Consider the following 19,886-nt stretch of genomic DNA (forward strand, 5'->3'; position numbering starts at 1 on the left):
ACACGCGTCGGGTTTCCAATAGTTTCCTATGGGAGACCAAGGGGTCTCTTCAGCGATGCAGGCAGGCAAGGGGGGGGGGGGCTCCTCTGGGTAGCCACCACCTGGGCAAGGGAGAGGGCCTCCTGGGGGTCACTCCTGCACAGGAGTTCCGTTCCTTCAGGTGCTGGGGGCTGCGGGTGCAGGGTCTTTTACAGCCGTTGGGAAATGGAGTTCAGGTAGTCGCGGTCAGGGGGAGCCTCGGGATTCCCTCTGCAGGCGTCGCTGTGGGGGCTCAGGGGGGACAACTTTGGTTACTCACAGTCTTGGAGTCGCCGGAGGGTCCTCCCTGAGGTATTGGTTCTCCACCAGTCGAGTTGGGGTCGCCGGGTGCAGTGTTGCAAGTCTCACGCTTCTTGCGGGGAGTTGCAGGGGTCTTTAAATCTGCTCCTTGAAACAAAGTTGCAGTTCTTTTGGAGCAGGGCCGCTGTCCTCTGGAGTTTCTTGTCTTTCTTGAAGCAGGGCAGTCCTCAGAGGATTCAGAGGTCGCTGGTCCCTTGGAAAGCGTAGCTGGAGCAGGTTTCTCTGGAAGGCAGGAGACAGGCCGGTAAGTCTGGGGCCAAAGCAGTTGGTGTCTTCTGTTCTTCCTCTGCAGGGATTTTTCAGCTCAGCAGTCCTCTTCTTCTTGTAGTTTCAGGAATCTAAATCTTTAGGTTCAGGGAAGCCCTTAAATACTAAATTTAAGGGCGTGTTTAGGTCTGGGGGGTTAGTAGCCAATGGCTACTAGCCCCGAGGGTGGGTACACCCTCTTTGTGCCTCCTCCCAAGGGGAGGGGGTCACATCCCTAATCCTATTGGGGGAATCCTCCATCTGCAAGATGGAGGATTTCTAAAAGTTAGAGTCACTTCAGCTCAGGACACCTTAGGGGCTGTCCTGACTGGCCAGTGACGACTCCTTGTTTTTCTCATTATTTTCTCCGGCCTTGCCGCCAAAAGTGGGGGCCGTGGCCGGAGGGGGCGGGCAACTCCACTAGCTGGAGTGTCCTGCGGTGCTGGAACAAAGGGGTGAGGCTTTGAGGCTCACCGCCAGGTGTTACAGCTCCTGCCTGGGGGAGGTGTTAGCATCTCCACCCAGTGCAGGCTTTGTTACTGGCCTCAGAGTGACAAAGGCACTCTCCCCATGGGGCCAGCAACATGTCTCTAGTGTGGCAGGCTGCTGGAACCAGTCAGCCTACACAGATAGTTGGATACAGTTTCAGGGGGCACCTCTAAGGTGCCCTCTGGGGTGTGTTTCACAATAAAATGTACACTGGCATCAGTGTGCATTTATTGTGCTGAGAAGTTTGATACCAAACTTCCCAGTTTTCAGTGTAACCATTATGGTGCTGTGGAGTTCGTGTTTGACAGACTCCCAGACCATATACTCTTATGGCTACCCTGCACTTACAATGTCTAAGGTTTGGCTTAGACACTGTAGGGGCACAGTGCTCATGCACTGGTGCCCTCGCCTATGGTATAGTGCACCCTGCCTTAGGGCGGTAAGGCCTGCTAGAGGGGTGACTTATCTATACTTCATAGGCAGTGAGAGGCTGGCATGGGACCCTGAGGGGAGTGCCATGTCGACTTACTCATTTTGTTCTCACTAGCACACACAAGCTGGTAAGCAGTGTGTCTGTGCTGAGTGAGGGGTCTCCAGGGTGGCATAAGACATGCTGCAGCCCTTAGAGACCTTCCCTGGCATCAGGGCCCTTGGTACCAGAGGTACCAGTTACAAGGGACTTACCTGGATGCCAGGGTGTGCCAATTGTGGATACAAAAGTACAGGTTAGGGAAAGAACACTGGTGCTGGGGCCTGGTTAGCAGGCCTCAGCACACTTTCAATTCAAAACATAGCATCAGCAAAGGCAAAAAGTCAGGGGGCAGCCATGCCAAGGAGGCATTTCCTTACAACCATGGTTAGGGTACCCAAGTAGGAGCCACCAGGAAGGAGTGCTGGGGGCTGGGGCTACACAGAGCCTGAAGATCCCTAGGAGAAGATGTCAACAAGCCTAGGTAGCTGCAGGAGACGCAGTGCACAAGGGTACTGTCCTGCGTCAGAAGGCAAGGGCTTACCGCCACCAAAGTTGGACAACTGGGAGAGAGGACCAAAAGGACTACTCCAGAACATCACCTGTGATGCAGGATCCACGCATTTCAGGATGAGAGGAGATCCACGCAGCTGGTTGTCGTTGCAGTTGGTGCAGGCGGATGCATGGGAGTGACTTTCACTCCAAGGGATATTCCGGGAGTAACTCATTCACTGCAAGGGAGATTCCTTCTTCCTTCTCGTGCAGACTAAAGACTTGCTGCCCTCAGAGGATGCACAGCAGGGGAAATGTTGCAGAAGCTGGAAGGAGCCATGGAAACAATAAGTCTCCGTTGTGGATGCAGACTGTATGTTCCTTGAGGGTCCAGTCGCAGTTCTAGTGGCTAGAAGTCAAGTAGAGGTTGCAGAGGAGTCCTGCTGGAATGTTGCAAGCCGAATCGGAGGACCCAGCCCAGAGGAAGACCCTAAATAGCTGTGAAAGGGGGATTGGTCACCTACCCAGGTGACCACCTATAAGGAGGGGGCTCTGAAGTCACCTGCCTGACCTGGCCACTCAGATGCTTCCAGAGGCCTTTGCCCACCCTGGATTCAAGATAGCAGAATCAAGGAACACTCTAGGGGAGCTCTGGCCACCGCCCATGGGGTGGTGATGGCCAGAGGAGTTGTCACTCCCCTTTCCATTGTCCAGTTTCACGCCAGAGCAGGTACTGGGGCTCCCTGAACCGGTGTAGACTGGTTTATGTACAGAGGACACTAAATGTGCCCTTCAAATCATATCAGTGGCCTGGGGAGGCTACCCCTCCCAAGCTATGTAACACCTATTTCCAAAGGGAGAGGGTGTTACTCCCCTCTCCCAAAGGAAATAATTTCTAATGCCTTCCTGGGCATGAGCTAATCAAGCAGCAGGAAGGCAGAAACCTGTCTGAGGGGTTGCAGCAGTGCCCGGAAAACCCCAGAAGGCTGGTAGGAGGAATGGTGGGGGTCCTCTAATGAGCCCCCAGAATGCATGGAATCATACTTCCAATACTGGCAACAGGGCTTCTGGTTGCGCAGATATATAGGGCTTGTTGGTTCATCAAGAACTCTAGGTACCCAAGGCCAATAAAGGAGCTGCACCTTGAAATGGGTTTTCATTGTATACAGGATATGCAGCAATTAATTTGGTGAAATATAAAGAGTGAAAAATAGGTATTAAGGAAACCTTTGTATTTCCAAAATGGGCACAAGATATGGTGTTGACAAGCAGTGGTTATTGGCGCATTTCTGAATTCCGGGGTCCCCACACTAGCATGTGAATTACAGGCCATTTCTCAAATAGACTTATTTTTTACACACTGTCTTACATTTGGAAGGAAAAAATGCAGAGAAAGACAATGGGCAATAACAAGTTCATTTTTGGTCCTAGGCTCAGTAGCCATATAGGTAAACCTACCAAACCCAAGCATTTCTGAAAACTAGCCACACAAGGGAGTCCAGGAAGGTGTGACTTGTGTGGATCCCCCTGTGTTTTCTTGCCAGAATCCTCAGCAGACCTCAGATTTAGCTTTAAAAAAAACAAAACACATTTTTCACACGTGTAGGATCACCGCACCAGCACAAATTTGCTACCATCCAACATTCCCCTCAGTCTCCCGGTAAAGATGATACCTCACTTGTGTAGGTGGGCCAAGTGCCTGTGACAGGGAAGAACCAAAAACATGTCGAAAATGAGGGGGAACCAAAGCGGGTCCAAAAGGGAAGTTTGAAAAAAAACGTTTTTAGGCTGGGGCAGAATTTCTGGGAGTATAGATGAGACAATGCCGGGTGGTAGGAATTTTGTGGATTCCTGCAGATTCTGGATGGTTCCATCACAAAAATTTGGGAAAGATGTATGAGTTACAGCAAAGCTGGAGGTTTGCAGGGCATTGTGGGCAAGAAAATGGTGCGGGTGCATGTGAAGAACACCCTTGACTCACCCAGATATTTAGTTTTCAGATGTGTCTAGGTCTCGTAGATTTTTCTACATGGCAGCATCCTAAAGTCCAAAAAGTGCAGCCTTCACTATTCCAAGTGGGAAGATTTTGAAAGTCAGATAAGCTGCCATGGCCAAAATGTAAAACCAAAACCATCAAATGTCCTCTTGCTTTCCATGGGATAAGATGTTTTATTGTGCTGGGGCATAGCTGAAAGACTGCTACCCCCTTCGGTTGCAGTGGGGGCATAACCAGGCCCATACTGGTTGGTAGCCAGCACCCCACTATTTTTTATTAATTCCCTGGCAGTGGATCAGGGGTAATTGCCCCATCTGCCCACCAGTGGGCAGAACACCTTTGTCCCTATTTACCTGGGGTGGGGATATGGCCATACCCCCACCCTCTTTCTTTGGAGAAAAAAAAAAAAAATCTTCCCTGGACTCTTGTGGGCTTTCTGCCCCCACCCCTACCCTGGGGGCAGATGGGCCTTACAAAAATAGGCGGATCTGCCCCCAAGGGGGGCAGAAACGGCAAACAGTAATGTGCCCCCATAGGAAGCGACCCTTGCCCAAGGCAACCGTGGCCGAGACCAGCTCGTATCAGGCACACAAGAATGCTCCGACCCTATCACAAACTAAAGGTAGCCATTGTGAAACTGCAGAACCAGCACACAAAAGTGCACATCTTGCAAGTCCAAGGACATCTTCGAAACCAAGGCTAACAGGACCTGGGGCAGCATCAGCATTTTGAACTTGTCTTTCTTGAGGAAGGTGTTCAAATATGTGGGCACTATAAAAGGGCCTCAACTCCCTTCCCCACTTCCTTCTTGGGAACCAGGAATTATCATGGGTAAGATAGTGTGTGGTGCAGGCACCACCTCTATCCAGCAAATGGAAAGCAGCATTTGAACTTCACTGGAGAAAATCCTGCCATGCCTGTGGAAGTCTGGCCAAAAATAAGAGTAACAGCAAAGTGGAGAGATTTGTGTACAAAAAGGGAGGAGCTAATCGAGCGGAACAACTTGAAGAACCCACTAATCTAAAGTAATCGCACTATAGCCGGGTAGGCCGTAATTAATTCTGCACATACCGGTCCAAGGTGATCGCTGGAAGGGGAACTAATGTGGCTTCGTGGCAGAGCTGTGAAAACAAATGTTTGGTTCTGTCGGATTATTTTAACAGTTTTTAGACTTTGTTAGAGGTTGCATAACAATCCTCCACAGCATAACACTTTCAAATATACAGAGGTTTCAAGTAATGTTCCTGTAAAAAGAGTATATATGGTTTTTACAACATTGCCTCATGTGACAGAAGGCACCAGGACACACATGTAATAGATCGTGGGCTGTACGCGCAGGATGTCATTTAAGGAAGAATCATAAGTTGAGTAATTGTAGACACAATTAGCAGAGACGTGACTGAAGAGTCAAGGCAGTCTGCACAGGATGCGATTGCTAAAGAAAAAATGGTTATCAAAGAGACGCATCCCTGAGAACTAAGGCAAGGCACAGGCACGTGATGGGGACCTCTGTAGAAGTGCAGCCAACACAAGGGCCAATCTCGAGAGTAACTCACAAACACTGAGGGCGTCTTCTTTCAAGCTGCCCTGAAGAAGGCAAAACAAGATGACGTAATACTGCACATAACTTTAATGGGTCAAAATGTAAACAAAACATGAGAAATAGCTTGCATTACTTATGTGAGGAAGAAGTCAAACGAAATATATATTGAGATTATGTAGCCAGGAACAGACCAATTGATATTAATGAAGTGTGAAGTCTTTCTTTGTACACCTGCTTTCACAGACCTCACAAGTATTTTGTCTTGTTTTTTCACTACGCAAGGAGAACCTTGCAGTATGGTAAACTGTGAATGAAGCAATGTTGTAAAAATAACATATACTCTTTTCTTCTAAACATTCTTGAGACTTGTGTGTTTGAAAGTTTTGTGTTGTACAGGATTGTTATATTACCTTTGACTCAAACAATATAATCCAAAATAACCAAACTTTTGTTTGCACTTTAATTGGCCCAGGTTCTGAGGCATACAGCGTAACCCTATCGATTGTTGATGGCGGAGCCAGAGGGTGAGAAGGAAGAAGAGGGCTGATGCATCTGGTGCCACAAAGGGTTGGACCAGTTGCTGGACAGGTTGTGAGGGCTGCCTCTGACAACAGACTAAGCCCTGTAAATAACCTTAGAACCTCAGGTATGGCTCGTGAAATTGGCAAGTTTGAGAAAGAAGGTCCAAAGAACAAGTTTCTACACTTCCTAAACTCTTGTGCTGAAGCTGCTTTCTCACCTAAGACAGTGGCTTCATCAAGATACATGTGAAACCTGAACAAGGAAAGCTTGCACAGTTCCCGAAATGCAGATATCAAGCAAGGCGGTAAATAAGGACACTGGTGCCCATCAGCCAGAAAAGACAATCTGTAGTATAGTATCCAGGCTGCTTTCAGGATGTATAAAGCCACGTCCTGTACAATCTGGAGCAAAGAAGTTTCTGAAACCGTCAGGCGAGTACGCAAGATCTTACTCACTATATACCAGAGAGCATGTGTGTAGCAGCACAAGATACGAGTTGGCGTCCGTCCCTGAGGATGAAAAGGATGAAATGTTTTGCATGATTTACACTGTAAAAGAAAGATAATTGATTTGGGATGTGATGAGGAACATCAGCATCCGGGTGAATTGGATATTGATTTTTCGCAATACAAGTGGACACGCCTTTGAATTCGAGGCTACATTCTCACGGCAAGTAGCACGCAATGAAAAAAGTTATATTAAAGTTGAAACATCTTGTGTTTTTAGGGTGCTTCCTGAAAATATAATTTCTGTCCTGATGATGACCCCTTTACGATTGGTTCTGTTTGTGGGGTCAAAACGTCGACAAATCTTACAGTGGGTTAATGTATGATGTAATAGGTGGCTTCTGGACACCTGGATTGAAGGGGTCCGTTTTGAAGATCGCCTTCATTTTTAACCACATTGTTTGTATATATTGTATATAGCACTTGGCAAAAATTTGTCACATTATTCACGTTCACTGCGTCGTCACTATAGGAGCACCTGAATAGACTGACTAATAATTGTTTTGTGTGAAACATCATCTAAATATAAGGCACATGTTTTAGATCAACTTTGTTGATAAAAGAAATAATTCTTACCGTGGAGGGTAAAAGGTTATACTTCCCCCTTGAGGCCTCAACATTTCTTGTTATATTCATACACCCGAGTCCTAGGGTTACTGGGTTTGCCTCATTTTTCTAAATAACACTATATACCAGAGAGCATGTGTGTAGTAGCACAAGAGGCACATGGTATTCAAGGACCAGCGGACAAAAAAAACTCTTGTATCAATTTGAGCAGTATGAAGGCATTGAGATTCACTGTACTTTATGCCTGCATAACAAGGCTGTAAGGAAGCAGATGATGCTTTACAAAGGATGGGGTCCTTGGAGCCAGCCTGTGGCAAAAAACAAAAGGACAGCTCACAACTTTAGCTGAACAAGGCCTGGACCATGCAGCCAAGAGGGACTTAGTCAGAGCCTGGCTAAATGGTTCAGAGGCCGTGGCCTTCAGCTTCCAATCTCAGTTTGATCTAGCCTCCACTGTGGGAAATTTCAAGTTCAACACCTCTGTGTCCCTCCATGGCATCAGCACAAAGGTGGCACTTTCCTCTGAAAGGAGTCCCGTGGGCAAATTCAATGCAATCTCAAGTGAAGTGTCCAAGCCACTCAAAGGTTTTGAAGGCCGAAATACATGCCAGCTTCATTATAACTGGTAGAGGGAGGGGAGAGGAGGAGAGTGGGGGAGTGGAGGTGAATATATTGGCCACCTTCTTATCATCGTCCTCATTGTGGGGAAACAGTTTGAGGCCCTGGACAGCATCAGAGTAAGAAGCAAAAGGGCCTCCAAACTCCTGCAATAATGACACCTGGACAAAGGAGCATGAGGGGAGTCATCCTCTGCCTTCCTAATTTCATAGCATGACAGAGCAAGGTATTGCTGAAACTGGCTAATGATCCACTGGCAGAATCTGGAAAAATGCCTGTAAAAATTTGAGATGGGGGCGGAGCCCTCCTCTCTTTCTGCTTACAAAGAAGCACTGGTGGTATTATCCCAGCTCCCAATCTATGGTATTACTCATTCAATTGACTTGAGGAAATGCCTCTCTACCTCATGCAAAAGTTCTTAGGATGACAGCTAGGCAGAGCAGGTCTGGACAGCATAGACCGTCAGTTTTGAAAGAATATTTGTTCATTATTGAGAATATTTGTACTATTTAAGTACCTCATCAATGATGGGATCAAATAGGTTCTTCCCATCAAACAAAGGAGATTTACAACTATATCCTAGGCTTCGGGCTCCAGATCTGAGGTCTAGAGACATTGTGACTTCCACACAGCCAAGCGAGTGTTCACAGCCCCGGAGGCCATGTCAGCAACGTTCCTGGAGATAAGCAGTTTTGGCTTTGCAACTCGCTTGACCTCAGAGTATGACCGGACACACTTCCTGTGTCTAATTTGGGAGCAAGGGGCATATTGGTTAAACTTATGCAAAAGATTGTGACTGTAGTTGGAAATGATGATGGGAATGACTGGCCTATTGCAGGGACAGGCCATCTGACTATTCAATATTCTTCCACTTCATCTAGATACACTGTTTCCTTGATCTTGTGGGAGAACTTAGTTTAAAACTTTAGGGAAGCCACCTTCACCACCCTAACAGAGTTGGGGAGTTCTTGGGTTTCCTGGTCACAACAGGTCCAAAGACACTGGACAGTCTTCTCTGGCTTGGTTACTAGTGTCTGAAGAATTGAGAGTTCAGGCTCTGAGAAAAGCTTCATCCAAATGCGGAGTGTTCTTGAGATGCTTGGTTTCTAAGGGCGGGGGACCTTGGGGAGACGGGAGACACTCACCAAAGCATTGATGTCCTTTCTCTCCAGTGACATTTCTATTGCCTTTGGCCGCGGCAGAACGACAACTACCGGTTAAGTGCAGATCGTCTTGGGCTACTGTAGCAACCTCAGCCTTCTGACTGGAGTCAACAGTACCAGTTATGTCAGGGGCACTGGTGCCAGGAAATGAAAGTCCAGTCTTTAGAAAAGGCCTGGGTCAACTTCCGAGCCATCCTGTCACAACAGCTTAATCCTGCCCTTTTCAACAGCACCACAGACAAGACAAAGGTTCTGCCAGTCAGCTGCTAAAAAAGCTTTGGCTGCTTGAGCGCTGCAGTACTAGCTACCAATCCAAGGAAGGAAATGGAGAAAAAATATAGGTTAAAACATTTTTTTTAAATAAAAAAAAAATCAGACCCCAAAAGTCCCCCATTAGGAAGTGGCATGGATGGAGAGGAATTCATTAGGTGTGAGAGAAACAGTACCACATCAATTGGGGGGGCCGGAGGACTGGTGAGGGAGTGCATACGCAAAGGAATGGAATTTTATAACCAACACAATGAGGATTATCATAAATATGCTAGTTTGACCATACTTATTTACCAGAAACAACAGGAGGGACAGAAGAAAGACAAAATCAATTCAGGTATACCTTTCATCACTGGGATTTTCTCCTAACTCCCACGGCCAGAGTAGTCTCATTTACTACTGCACCCAACACCTACAAATTGTGAATACAGTCAATGAAGAAGAGAAGGTAGTATGGACTTTAAGAGGAAAAGGCTTGGTAAATGTTAGCAAAAATTTACTAGTTTTTATAGATTTTTAAAAAAAAGAAAAAAAAAGAAAAATCAGACGCTGAACAAAAGTGCCCCTTTTTGACATGGTCACCCCCATCTTATACCTGGTATTTGATGCAGTTTTGACTGAAGGGCACTGGGTTCCTGCAAAACTGGTCCCCAGTGATAGATGTCTTTCCCTAAAACTGTGCAACAGTTCCGGGGAACCATACCTTTAGCATCCCTACAAGTCCAAAGTAAATGGTACCCCCTGATACCTAGGGCATCAAGTTCTAAGGTGGTGTCCCTACAGGCTGCAGACTGTATCGTGCCACCCTAAGGGACACCTCGGTACACTCATGCAAACTGCCATTGCAGGCTGCATGACATGGTGAAGAGAAAAGAGAAAAGTGAAAACGCAACATGGCACACCTCCTGGGTGCCATGCCTACAGAAACTGCATGCAGTATAGGTAAGTCACCCCTACAACAGCCCTAAGGCAGGGTGCACTACACTATATGCGTGGAAAGATCTGCATGAGCAGATATGCCCCTGTGATGTCTAAGTCGATTCTTAAATATTACAACTGAACAGGAAATCCATTTTAAGTACATGTGCAAGACACTGGAAATTAAGAGTATCCCAGCGACATGGTGGCTTTACTGAAACCCAAGATGTTTGGTATCCAACATCTCATATTAATAAAGCCCACACTGATTACATTATTAATACATGCACCCACAGGGCACCTTAGGGGTGCCCCTTGAACACCAACCAACTACTAGTGTACTGGCTGGTCTTGGTAAGTCTGCCATCACAGATGAGTTTCTGAATCCCTGGAGGCGAGAGCTATATGGTCAGAAACAAAGCCTGCTCTTGGAAGAGGTGTTACCACCTCCTTCAAGCAGGATGGCTAGTTATCAGCAAATCGGGACAGAAGTCTTCAAAGGCCTCTGTCGCCTTTGTTATTTGACCCTGGCTTCCCCAGTCAGTGGAGATGCCACCCGCCTGCCCCAGGCCCATTTGGCAACAGGACAGGTGGGAAAATTAGCTAGTTAGGAGGGCTGTACCCATCAGGCTACTTCCACCTCTATGGTGGGCTACCTGATGTGAACAAGAAACTTAGCATTCTACTATCTTGGTTTTTGGGGGAATTAAGCTCATTAGGTCAGGTTTATGCCCACTTCCCACAGGAGGTGGAAATATATGAAGGTGTAGTCACCCTAAAAGTAAGCAGCCCATTGGCTTCCACCTGTAACTTCCCTTAATGCCCCTAACTGGAGTATTTAGGTGGCACACGATGCCAGGAACTCAAATTTGACAGAACTAGAAGGAAAGGACAAAGAAGAGCCACAAGAAAGCGAGAACAGAACACTTGCTGTGGACTTTTAGCACCCACCCTGCCAGCACCAGTTTTGACAATCGTAACAAAGTGACTCGTTCTGCAGCTGAGCATCTGCCAAGAATCCCGGTAGACTGCCAGCCGTTCGCAAATTGCCAACAATCTCCCTTGGAGTAGAAGAGCTACTCCCCTGCAGTCCGCAGGCACCGAAGCAACAAAGTCCGGCTCATCATATTGCAGCTCACCAGCCAGACAGACAACGCAGCCTCCTGGAAAGAGGCACCTGTGCCTCAGAAGATCAGACCTGTTGATCCACCAAGTGTGAAACGGCAGGACAAACCGGAGCCACAGAGCAGCAATACCTGGGGTACCCGACCCCTTGCACCAAACCAAGCTCATGCAAGTCCAATCCAGACTCCCACTGCACCCAGACCAAGCAGCTGTCAAGGTATGTCAGCACCAGCGAGACCCACTTTCAGAGCGGTCCAGATGTCCTGCTTTTGCCCCCTTAACCGTTGAGACTGACAACCACATGGGCCTTTGATGCACCCAGCCCAGCCGACCTATCTACTCTGCACCCGAGCGTCCCATCCCAGGTACCCGAGAATCAACTGTGCTTTGTTGCTCCCAGGAACCTTGTGATTCTACTCTGAAGCCAGTTTACAGGTGCCCCCACTTCTTTCCACCACCGTAGCACATAAAGCTACCAAACCAACCAGCAGCTCAGCACCCACACTGCCCCAGGGCAGGTAACAAAAAACTGCTGGTGATACTTGGCCCCCTACAACCATACGTACCGACCGTAAATAACTGTATGCAACACGTGGCATTTCCCCCCCACAGGAAAGCATTGCTGTGTGAAGACACATTTAAGTGAACATTTTACATACCAGTAAAAATTGATATTTAAAAAAGTACTTACTGGACAATGAAGTTCTTGGTATCAAAATTTATATAAAATGAGTTATTTATCTGAATTGGTCTCAGATTTATTCTTAAGTGTGACTCATTTATTGCCTCTGTGAGTACAACAAATGCTAGCACTACCCTTTGATAAGCCTAAACTACTCGCCCACACTACCACAAAAGAGAGCATTTAATGTCATCATTTGTGCATCTGTAAACCAAAGGGGGATTGCCTGTCTCTTTACACAGTGTACCTCGTTTTGGTCCCCTATATGAAGAGCCAGCTTCCTACAGACCCCAAAGGGGCCTATAAGAAAGTAAAATGGCAGGAGAAGAATTTTTTTTAAGCGTGAAAGAAAAACTTTAACACCAAATCGATGGGTGGGGGCAGTAGGAAACAGGTGAGGGAGTCCATTTGTGCAGGGATGGAGTTGCGAGTTTTACAACGTTCTAAAGCTTATGTAATACCTGCAGGCTACATTTTTTTTTTCTTTTTTCTTTTAAATAGCGCTCTTGAAGCATTTTGTGGTCCTACCACAAGACAACAGCAATGCCTACAGGTTGAGAGTGGGAAACAGCCAGAAACAAGCGATCACAATAATACGGACACTGTCTACCAACTCAATGTAGTCCATCATAAATGTGCTGATTTAACATGCATATTTACAAGACAAAACAGGAAGGACAGAAAAAAAAAGACAAAATAGAGTGAGTTTTTAAATGTGTGTAACCGTTTGAATAGGTGTGTTTGAGCTTCCACACAAACTAGTATGTAAGAAACCACAGATCACTATGAGGTTTATGAATCTCTGAAGAGGCTACCAACAAAGGCAATTTTTTTTTAACTTGGGAGATTACCGAACTGCTACCAGATGTAAAAATGTCAAAAGCAATCTTAGCATGCGACTTGAGGTGAATGACTCTTACTTTGCCCTATCAAACTCATCAAGCTTTAAGACTGCACATTTCCTAGCTTTTTACATCACAGACAGAGTGAAGTGAGAGACTATGTTAAGTGAAAACAAGGGAAGAAATGAACAACTCACCAGAACCACTACATCTACTCCAGCCTGCACTAGCAGGTCAAGGCGATACTTGTCATCCTCGCGGGTCCCAATGGCTGCTCCACACAGCAGCTGCTTTCGGGAGTCCTTTGAGGCAAGTGGGAAGTCGCGGTTCTTTTTCAGGTCTGTCCGGGCGATGATTGCAATCAGCTCGTCACTGTCATTCACGATGGGAAGCTTTCCTGTAAGAGACGAGGCAAGAGGAAAACTCATCACGGAGGAGGTGCCCATCCCACCGGGGATTAGCAGCGGAGCTCGTTAAGGTCACTCTTCCAAAACAGTACATTTCGTAAAAAGTCTGCAGGGAAACAATGAGATATCGATGCAGGTCAGGCACTCAATGCAATCACCTTCAGAAAACAGACTATTGAGTGTAGGGTAGCTATTCAGTAGGGGCCGTTACACACCATGGTGCTAATGAGCCCAATTTCCTTAAATTATGTAATCACAATACTTGCCCCTGTATTGATAAGCATAAACAGGTTTTAAATCAGATTTCAACTCTCTAGAATGAGGCCACATCTTAGGGATAATGTGGTTTTCTAGCAGATTCTGAATGCAATGTTAAGAAGCACACCTAGTTCCATCATGCTGCTACAGTCTGTGGACTGTGCCAAGTGTAACAAAAGACTCAAGTGGTGGATAGTAAAAAAAGAAGTAGGTCACTGGGTAACACATAAGTCTACCACTATCAGAAAAAAATGTGACACCAATTACTTGCTGGTAACAGTGACTACATGGAGGTGAAGCTGGGAGGCTGCTTTCAACATCCACAATATTTCCCCTTAGACCCTCTGAAAAAGGAAGCGGTTAGTAGACTGTGCTGTTAGCAGAAAGAGTAAGAATGAAACCAAAGCATTGCGCTTGAGAACAGTTTCTGAAGCCAGAGATCCAGCGTCTTGCCACACGCAAAAAGGGTACCTTCATCAATCCAGGTATACCTTTCATCCATGGAATTTTCTCCTTAGTACCATGGCAAGAGCAGTCGCTAGGGTCACATATACTACTGCACCAAAGCCCTACAAATTGTGAAGAGAGTCAACGAAGAACAGAAGGCAGTGTGGACATCAAGAGGAAAGAGCTTGATAAAAGTTTGCAAACATTTACTAGCTTTCATATTCTTTTGGTAGAAATAGTCATACTAAGATTTTTCAATTTATGTCAATTCACTGGAGCCACAAACCGTTGCACCGACTGTCTAGTGTAAAATATAATTTTTGCATTCAACAACCGGTGCAAGCCATTTTTGCCCTTGTGGGTTTGAGCACGCAGTTTCGAAATTGCACTGGAATCAAATTGCATGGCAGTGGTCTGATTTACATATTCTAGCAAAATGAGAAATTCCAGTAAGCAAGGATACTTTGTTATTACAAGATGTTTAAATATATTTTTGGGGAATGGGACAGTTCTGAACAGACCATATGAATGCCGTGTCTCAAATTTGATTTCAAACACCATCATACTGTCAAAGACTATCAATGACATAGCCGAAAATGCCTCTCCCGAGTCGTACCTGCTACATACTCCCAAGCTTACAAACCACACGCTACCATGCACTTTCACTTTCAGGGAAGGCGGGTTACAGTTAAAACTATTTTTATCTGTTGACATAAGCGTTGAAAAAATAAAAGTCTTTATGACCCCGGCAAACTTGTAATGAGTCAATAAGGCATCATCACCCTTTACAATTATTATTATTTTTTTTATTTTTTTTAGGAAGCAACAGTGTGACATGACAGCTTAATCCCTAATCAAACTGGTTAGGTTTGATATGAATTTGAATATGTATACCCCAAACAAGTAGGTAGCAGTCACAGAGGAGGACAATGATTGTGCCTTTATAACATTTCTAATACACTACTGATGATAACCATATAGTTATGTTGTCTTTGACACTCTGAATATGAGCGTTCCAGACAAATATTGAAACCATTTTAGTATCAAATACACAAAAAAGGTTTTAATTTCTTTACATTTTAACTTGCAAAATTAGAACTATTCAAATAGGGCACCAATGGGTGCACATGTTAGTACGTGCAAGAGGAGACTTGTGCGAAGGCACAAAAATATGGTTTATGTGAGGTGTCACCTGGCCCATGACTATGCTTAATTATGTATATATAATAAAACAAAAACTAAAAGTCCAAAATGATAAAGTATTTATGACAAAAGGTAACACGAGGACATGCCATAATGATCTTGAAGGGCAAAACCTGAACCAAGGTGCAGGCAACTTGAGAGCATCCAAAGCAGACATAGGCACCGATCTACTTACAACTGAAGCAGATGATACACAAGTGTATTTAAACCTCTAACTCTCAAAACATGACAGCTTTCTAATTCAGAAATTGAAAAACTCAGAATGAACTAGGCGCCAGAAGGGGAAAAGCAATGCAGGCGCTGGGAGCCAAAGGCTGAGCAGTGGCTAGCACCAAGTGCATAAAACAGGAAGACAAAGAGGGAACACATAGGAAATGCCAGGGAAATACATTGAGAACTACAGGGAGATCAAAGTGAAACCAAACTAGCATTTGCAATACAACAGGTCCCGCATTTTTTTGAGTTAGATCTATTGGCATTATAAATTCATAACTGGACTTTTCTTGCCACATAAATTGGTCAGCCGTGCCTCATAATTTCATCTTTTCCTGCCATATACTTCCAGTGGCTCTGCGTACAACTTAAGCACTTGAATTTACCTTCTTCCTCTATCTTAAAACATATACAATTATCATATAAACCTTTATCAGAAAGAAACTTTTGGCTTTAGAATGTAATGCCTTAAACACCATAACAGAAGTATAATTTGGGACTGATTTTAGGGTGAGAGGAAAGAGGGAGTCAGTAGTAAACATGGAGAGGACAAGTGGCATAGTAACTGTGTCATGGGCCCTGGAGTATGAAAGGAAAATGGTTGCCAGGAAATTTGGTAGGAAAATACAGCAGTATTCAGAGTGGATTGAGGTCTGTAGGTTTGTGGGCCCTGGTTCCACTGTACCTGTTGATCCATTGATAACTGAGCCTCAGGAGAGAGAAAAATATTCAAGGGCAGAAAAAGAGAAGTGAAAGGAATACAACAGACAGAAGAAAGAAAGGAAGGAAGAAAGAAAGTAAGAAAGAAAGAGAAAAGGTTGCAAAAAATATGAAAGAAGGGAAAGAAAGAATGAGAAAATGAAAACACAACTAAGAGAAACAATAGAGCAAACGTGTGAGACAAAAGAAAAAAGGGAAGGAAGTCAGCGAATGAAAGATAGAGGAAAAAATAATGAGACGTGTAAAAAGAAAGAGAAATATGATCAGAGGGGAAAAAAAAGAGATGGGAGAGAAACAAGCAGCAAAAGAACTAGGGCATGTATGTACTGACATTTCCCACAGACACAGAATGGGAAAACTATTTTGACACTTCGGTCCCGACAAGTAACTTGTGGTTTCCACATACAGACGAGAAAAAGAAGGATTTATAGTAAAACCTGAATTGACAGTTAAGGATAGGAAAAACACCAGAAAAAAGTAAGGAAGAAAGATCTAAAGGACGCATACCAAAACAAAGGAAAGAGCAGATAAAAAAGACAAAAAAAGAATGAAGGGAAGAGAAAACAGCTAGAGAAAGAATGAATGCCTCATGAAGAAAAAGAAAGGAACGAAACAAGGAAAGAAATAACCACGTTTTTGCGAGTTTGAAAGAGGAGGTAGCAAGAGTAAGAGGGAAAAAAGGTGCCCTGGTGAAGCTGCGAGTGGCGCCCAGCATGGAAGTGCCATTGCCTCGGAACCACAGAAGTGAGGCACCCTGAAGGGCATGTTTGTGAGCCTTAGTACGGAGAAGAAATGTGCAGTGAATGTTAGAACTGATGGCTTCTGGCTGAGCTGTGGTGGTTCCCATCAACATGGTGCTGAATGTTAGACTTGAGGTGCATTGGCTGAGCTATGTTTTGCTCTTTTGGGTACAGTACTGGCTTGGCAGTGCGACTGAATATAAAAAATGAGCTGCTATAACTGAACTGTATGTGAGCGGTCCCAGTACAGGAAAGGAAGTGACCTTGCCGGGGTGTAACTCAAGTGCACTGATGGTGCTGTGCCCGAGGTCCCAGTACTGGAACAACAGTGTGTACTGGCTGCAGGAACTGAGGTGCTCTGGCAAACAGCATATGCGGGGTCTGGCCCTGGTGCGGCTGAGGGGCTTGGAGTGTGTGAACTGAGGTGCCCTGATGGAGCTGCACCAGAGGTCCCAGTACTGGAACAGCAGTGTGTACTGACTGCAGGAACTGAGGTGCTCTCTCAGATAGCATGTGTGGGGTTCTGCCCTGACACGGCTAAGGGGCTTGGAGTGTGTGTACTGAGGTGCACTGATGGAGCTGCACAATATTCTCATCAGCTTACAGATACTTTAGAAACCTAGGGGGTTATTACAACTTTGGAGGAGGTGTTAATCCGTCCCAAAAGTGACGGTAAAGTGACGGATATACCACCAGCCGTATTACGAGTCCATTATATCCTATGGAACTCGTAATACGGCTGGTGGTATATCCGTCACTTTACAGTCACTTTTGGGACGCATTAACACATCCTCCAAAGTTGTAATAACCCCCCTAATGTCTATATGTAGCACATGATCGCTGTCCTTAACAAGATGTCGACATGCAACTCTTCTATACTGCACAAAGTGAAAGTTTGTGTGTACTAATGATTTGCTAGGAAACTAAGGAACAAAAAAAAGATGAGTTTTTTTAACATAATAAAATACCCTAGAAATCCACTGAAGAAACAAAAGGTGAAAGTAAAGGAAAAGTAAAGTTTCCTGAAAATATCAAAGCACACTTGTGAAATTTACTGAAAAAATCTCAAAGTGCAGTTACTATTAGACTACAAAACCTAAAAACCACTGAAATTTGCCAGCTATCGTCCAATAAACTAATCACAAAGATGCACCCCCTGCTATCACTGTTTAGGACAACAAACATTACATCACTCATGACATTTCAAACGACTTAACTGATGGCATTTATTAACTGCAACAATGTGCCATATGAATTGTGGAACAAGGATTAGTCACTTAACTACACCTGTACTCTGGTCTTCTGTAGTATATGAAGTAATAATAAACACAACCTTAGACAATGTGCAGCACTCACTGCATACCGGAAAACCAGCCCACTTACAGGTGGTGTCACTTTCCTTTTACTTATATTCATCTGCTTCACAAATACATTGTCTGGATACATTTCAATGGTGTGTGCCACTTTTCACAACTTGAAACCCTGCAAGCAAGTATTTGTTCTCTTATTTCTTTAATAGGATCATCCTCTTAACCAATTAGGGAGCAAGGACTTTTCTTCCCTTTTGCATTGCGTATTCAGCTTTGCGCATCTGCCACATTCTATTTGGCTTGTCATCACAGAAACATTTCTATTAAGACTACCATTACCCAACATAGCACACTGAACACCGTTTTGGGAAATACAAGAAAGAAAAAGGTAGCAGTGGGCACGCTGACCCCAGTGGTGAGAGGAGGCCAAAGGCTGTGCACGTTGTGGGGGTTGCCCACCTGCAGAGGGTGGTGTGCAGGCCCTAGGCCTAGTCCCTGCTGTGCAAAGCCAAAGGCTGGCTGTAGAGAGCTGGGAGCAGGGGCTGGCTGGACCAAGGCCCTATAGTCAACACTGCTGCCGACAGATGAAGGATGTGTGCAGCAGGAGCTGGCCATCTGCAGCAAAACCCCTCTACGCACAGCTAAAGGCTGTGCACAGTAGTGGCTGGGCCCCCTGAACGGCGGGAGGGACGGGGGGGGGGGGGCAGGGGGGAGTGCCAAGCATGGAGGACAGGCCCTGTGGGCATCTGCACTTTGCACATCCTTTGGCCTACCGTTCGGCCCTTTGGCCAATTCTTGCTGTTAAAATTCATGCTGTGAGTGTTGACCACTCACGGAAGGATGGGTGCAGGAATCTCTTAGATGTTGGATATAATAAAAATTTAAAATTTTTTTTTTAAAAAAATCACTAAAAAAATACAAAGGTTAAAATTAGGTTATGATTAGCAATGGCTGTAATATTTATTTCGAACATCTCATCTGCAAGATGATTTACAACGTTTGTAATTGCATCTGTTTCATTAAGGACGAGGTCATGACATTTGCCTTTGATGTGTGAGCTATGGTTTACAGGGCTGCTGTGCAAGTTAGATATGCTCCATAATAACAACCTTTTAATTTGTAACCATAACTGCACTTTAAATGTGGTTTATAGGTGAAGTTCTCAGGTTTTTTTAAACGTACTCCGAGATGTGAAACTCAATGCTAGTCATAACTTCACTTTAACATTTGGATTTATCTGTGAATGAACAATCAAAAGGTCAGTACAATGGTCACTCAATTTTGGTTTACTGATTAAATTATCACTTGAGTGGATACAATGATTTTGCTCTTATACTTCCTGCATAGACATTTAATATTGCAGATTTCCCAAGAAATGGGCCGACATCCTAAACTAATCTGTAGGTGCTGTTGTACCTTTCAGCACCTGTTCCTGCCTCATGTCCTCCCTCTGCTACTTGCCTGACCATGTCCTTCACCACCCACTCCACCTTGTTTTCTTGCCCATTGGTTCTCCTACCCCGCCAGTTCCAACTGCGTTGCTTTCGCTTTCCACAAGTACCTTGTGTTCTTCTCCCCCTTAACAACTGTTGCTTTCTCCACCCACTTTTTTTTTTTTTAAATGTAAACACGCTTTCCAGCCCAGATTGGTAACTAAACAGGTGAAAAAGCACCTGCATCGTTTTCCAGTAGACTGTGTACCTACAACATGCAGAGGGAATCCACATCAAAGCCTTAACAAAAAAAAAAAAGCACACACAAGACAAAGATTGGCTGACCATTCAACTATGCAAAAGGTGTA

The 19,886-nt window shown here is 45.0% G+C and overlaps 1 protein-coding gene across 4 annotated transcripts in view; it reads right to left on the minus strand.

The window, feature by feature from the left end:
- IMPDH1 (inosine monophosphate dehydrogenase 1) overlaps window positions 1-19,886 on the minus strand; it is a 357,871-nt gene that overhangs the window by 115,417 nt on the left and 222,568 nt on the right. For all 4 annotated transcript variants that reach the window (XM_069229367.1, XM_069229368.1, XM_069229371.1 and 1 more), the window contains exon 8: window positions 12,985-13,184. In XM_069229367.1, the coding sequence (XP_069085468.1) occupies window positions 12,985-13,184 (200 nt within the window). The remainder of the gene's footprint in view (window positions 1-12,984; window positions 13,185-19,886) is intronic.

The sequence above is a fragment of the Pleurodeles waltl genome, chromosome 4_1, assembly GCF_031143425.1.
Source record: "Pleurodeles waltl isolate 20211129_DDA chromosome 4_1, aPleWal1.hap1.20221129, whole genome shotgun sequence".
In the NCBI taxonomy this organism is placed as follows: Eukaryota; Metazoa; Chordata; class Amphibia; order Caudata; family Salamandridae; genus Pleurodeles; species Pleurodeles waltl.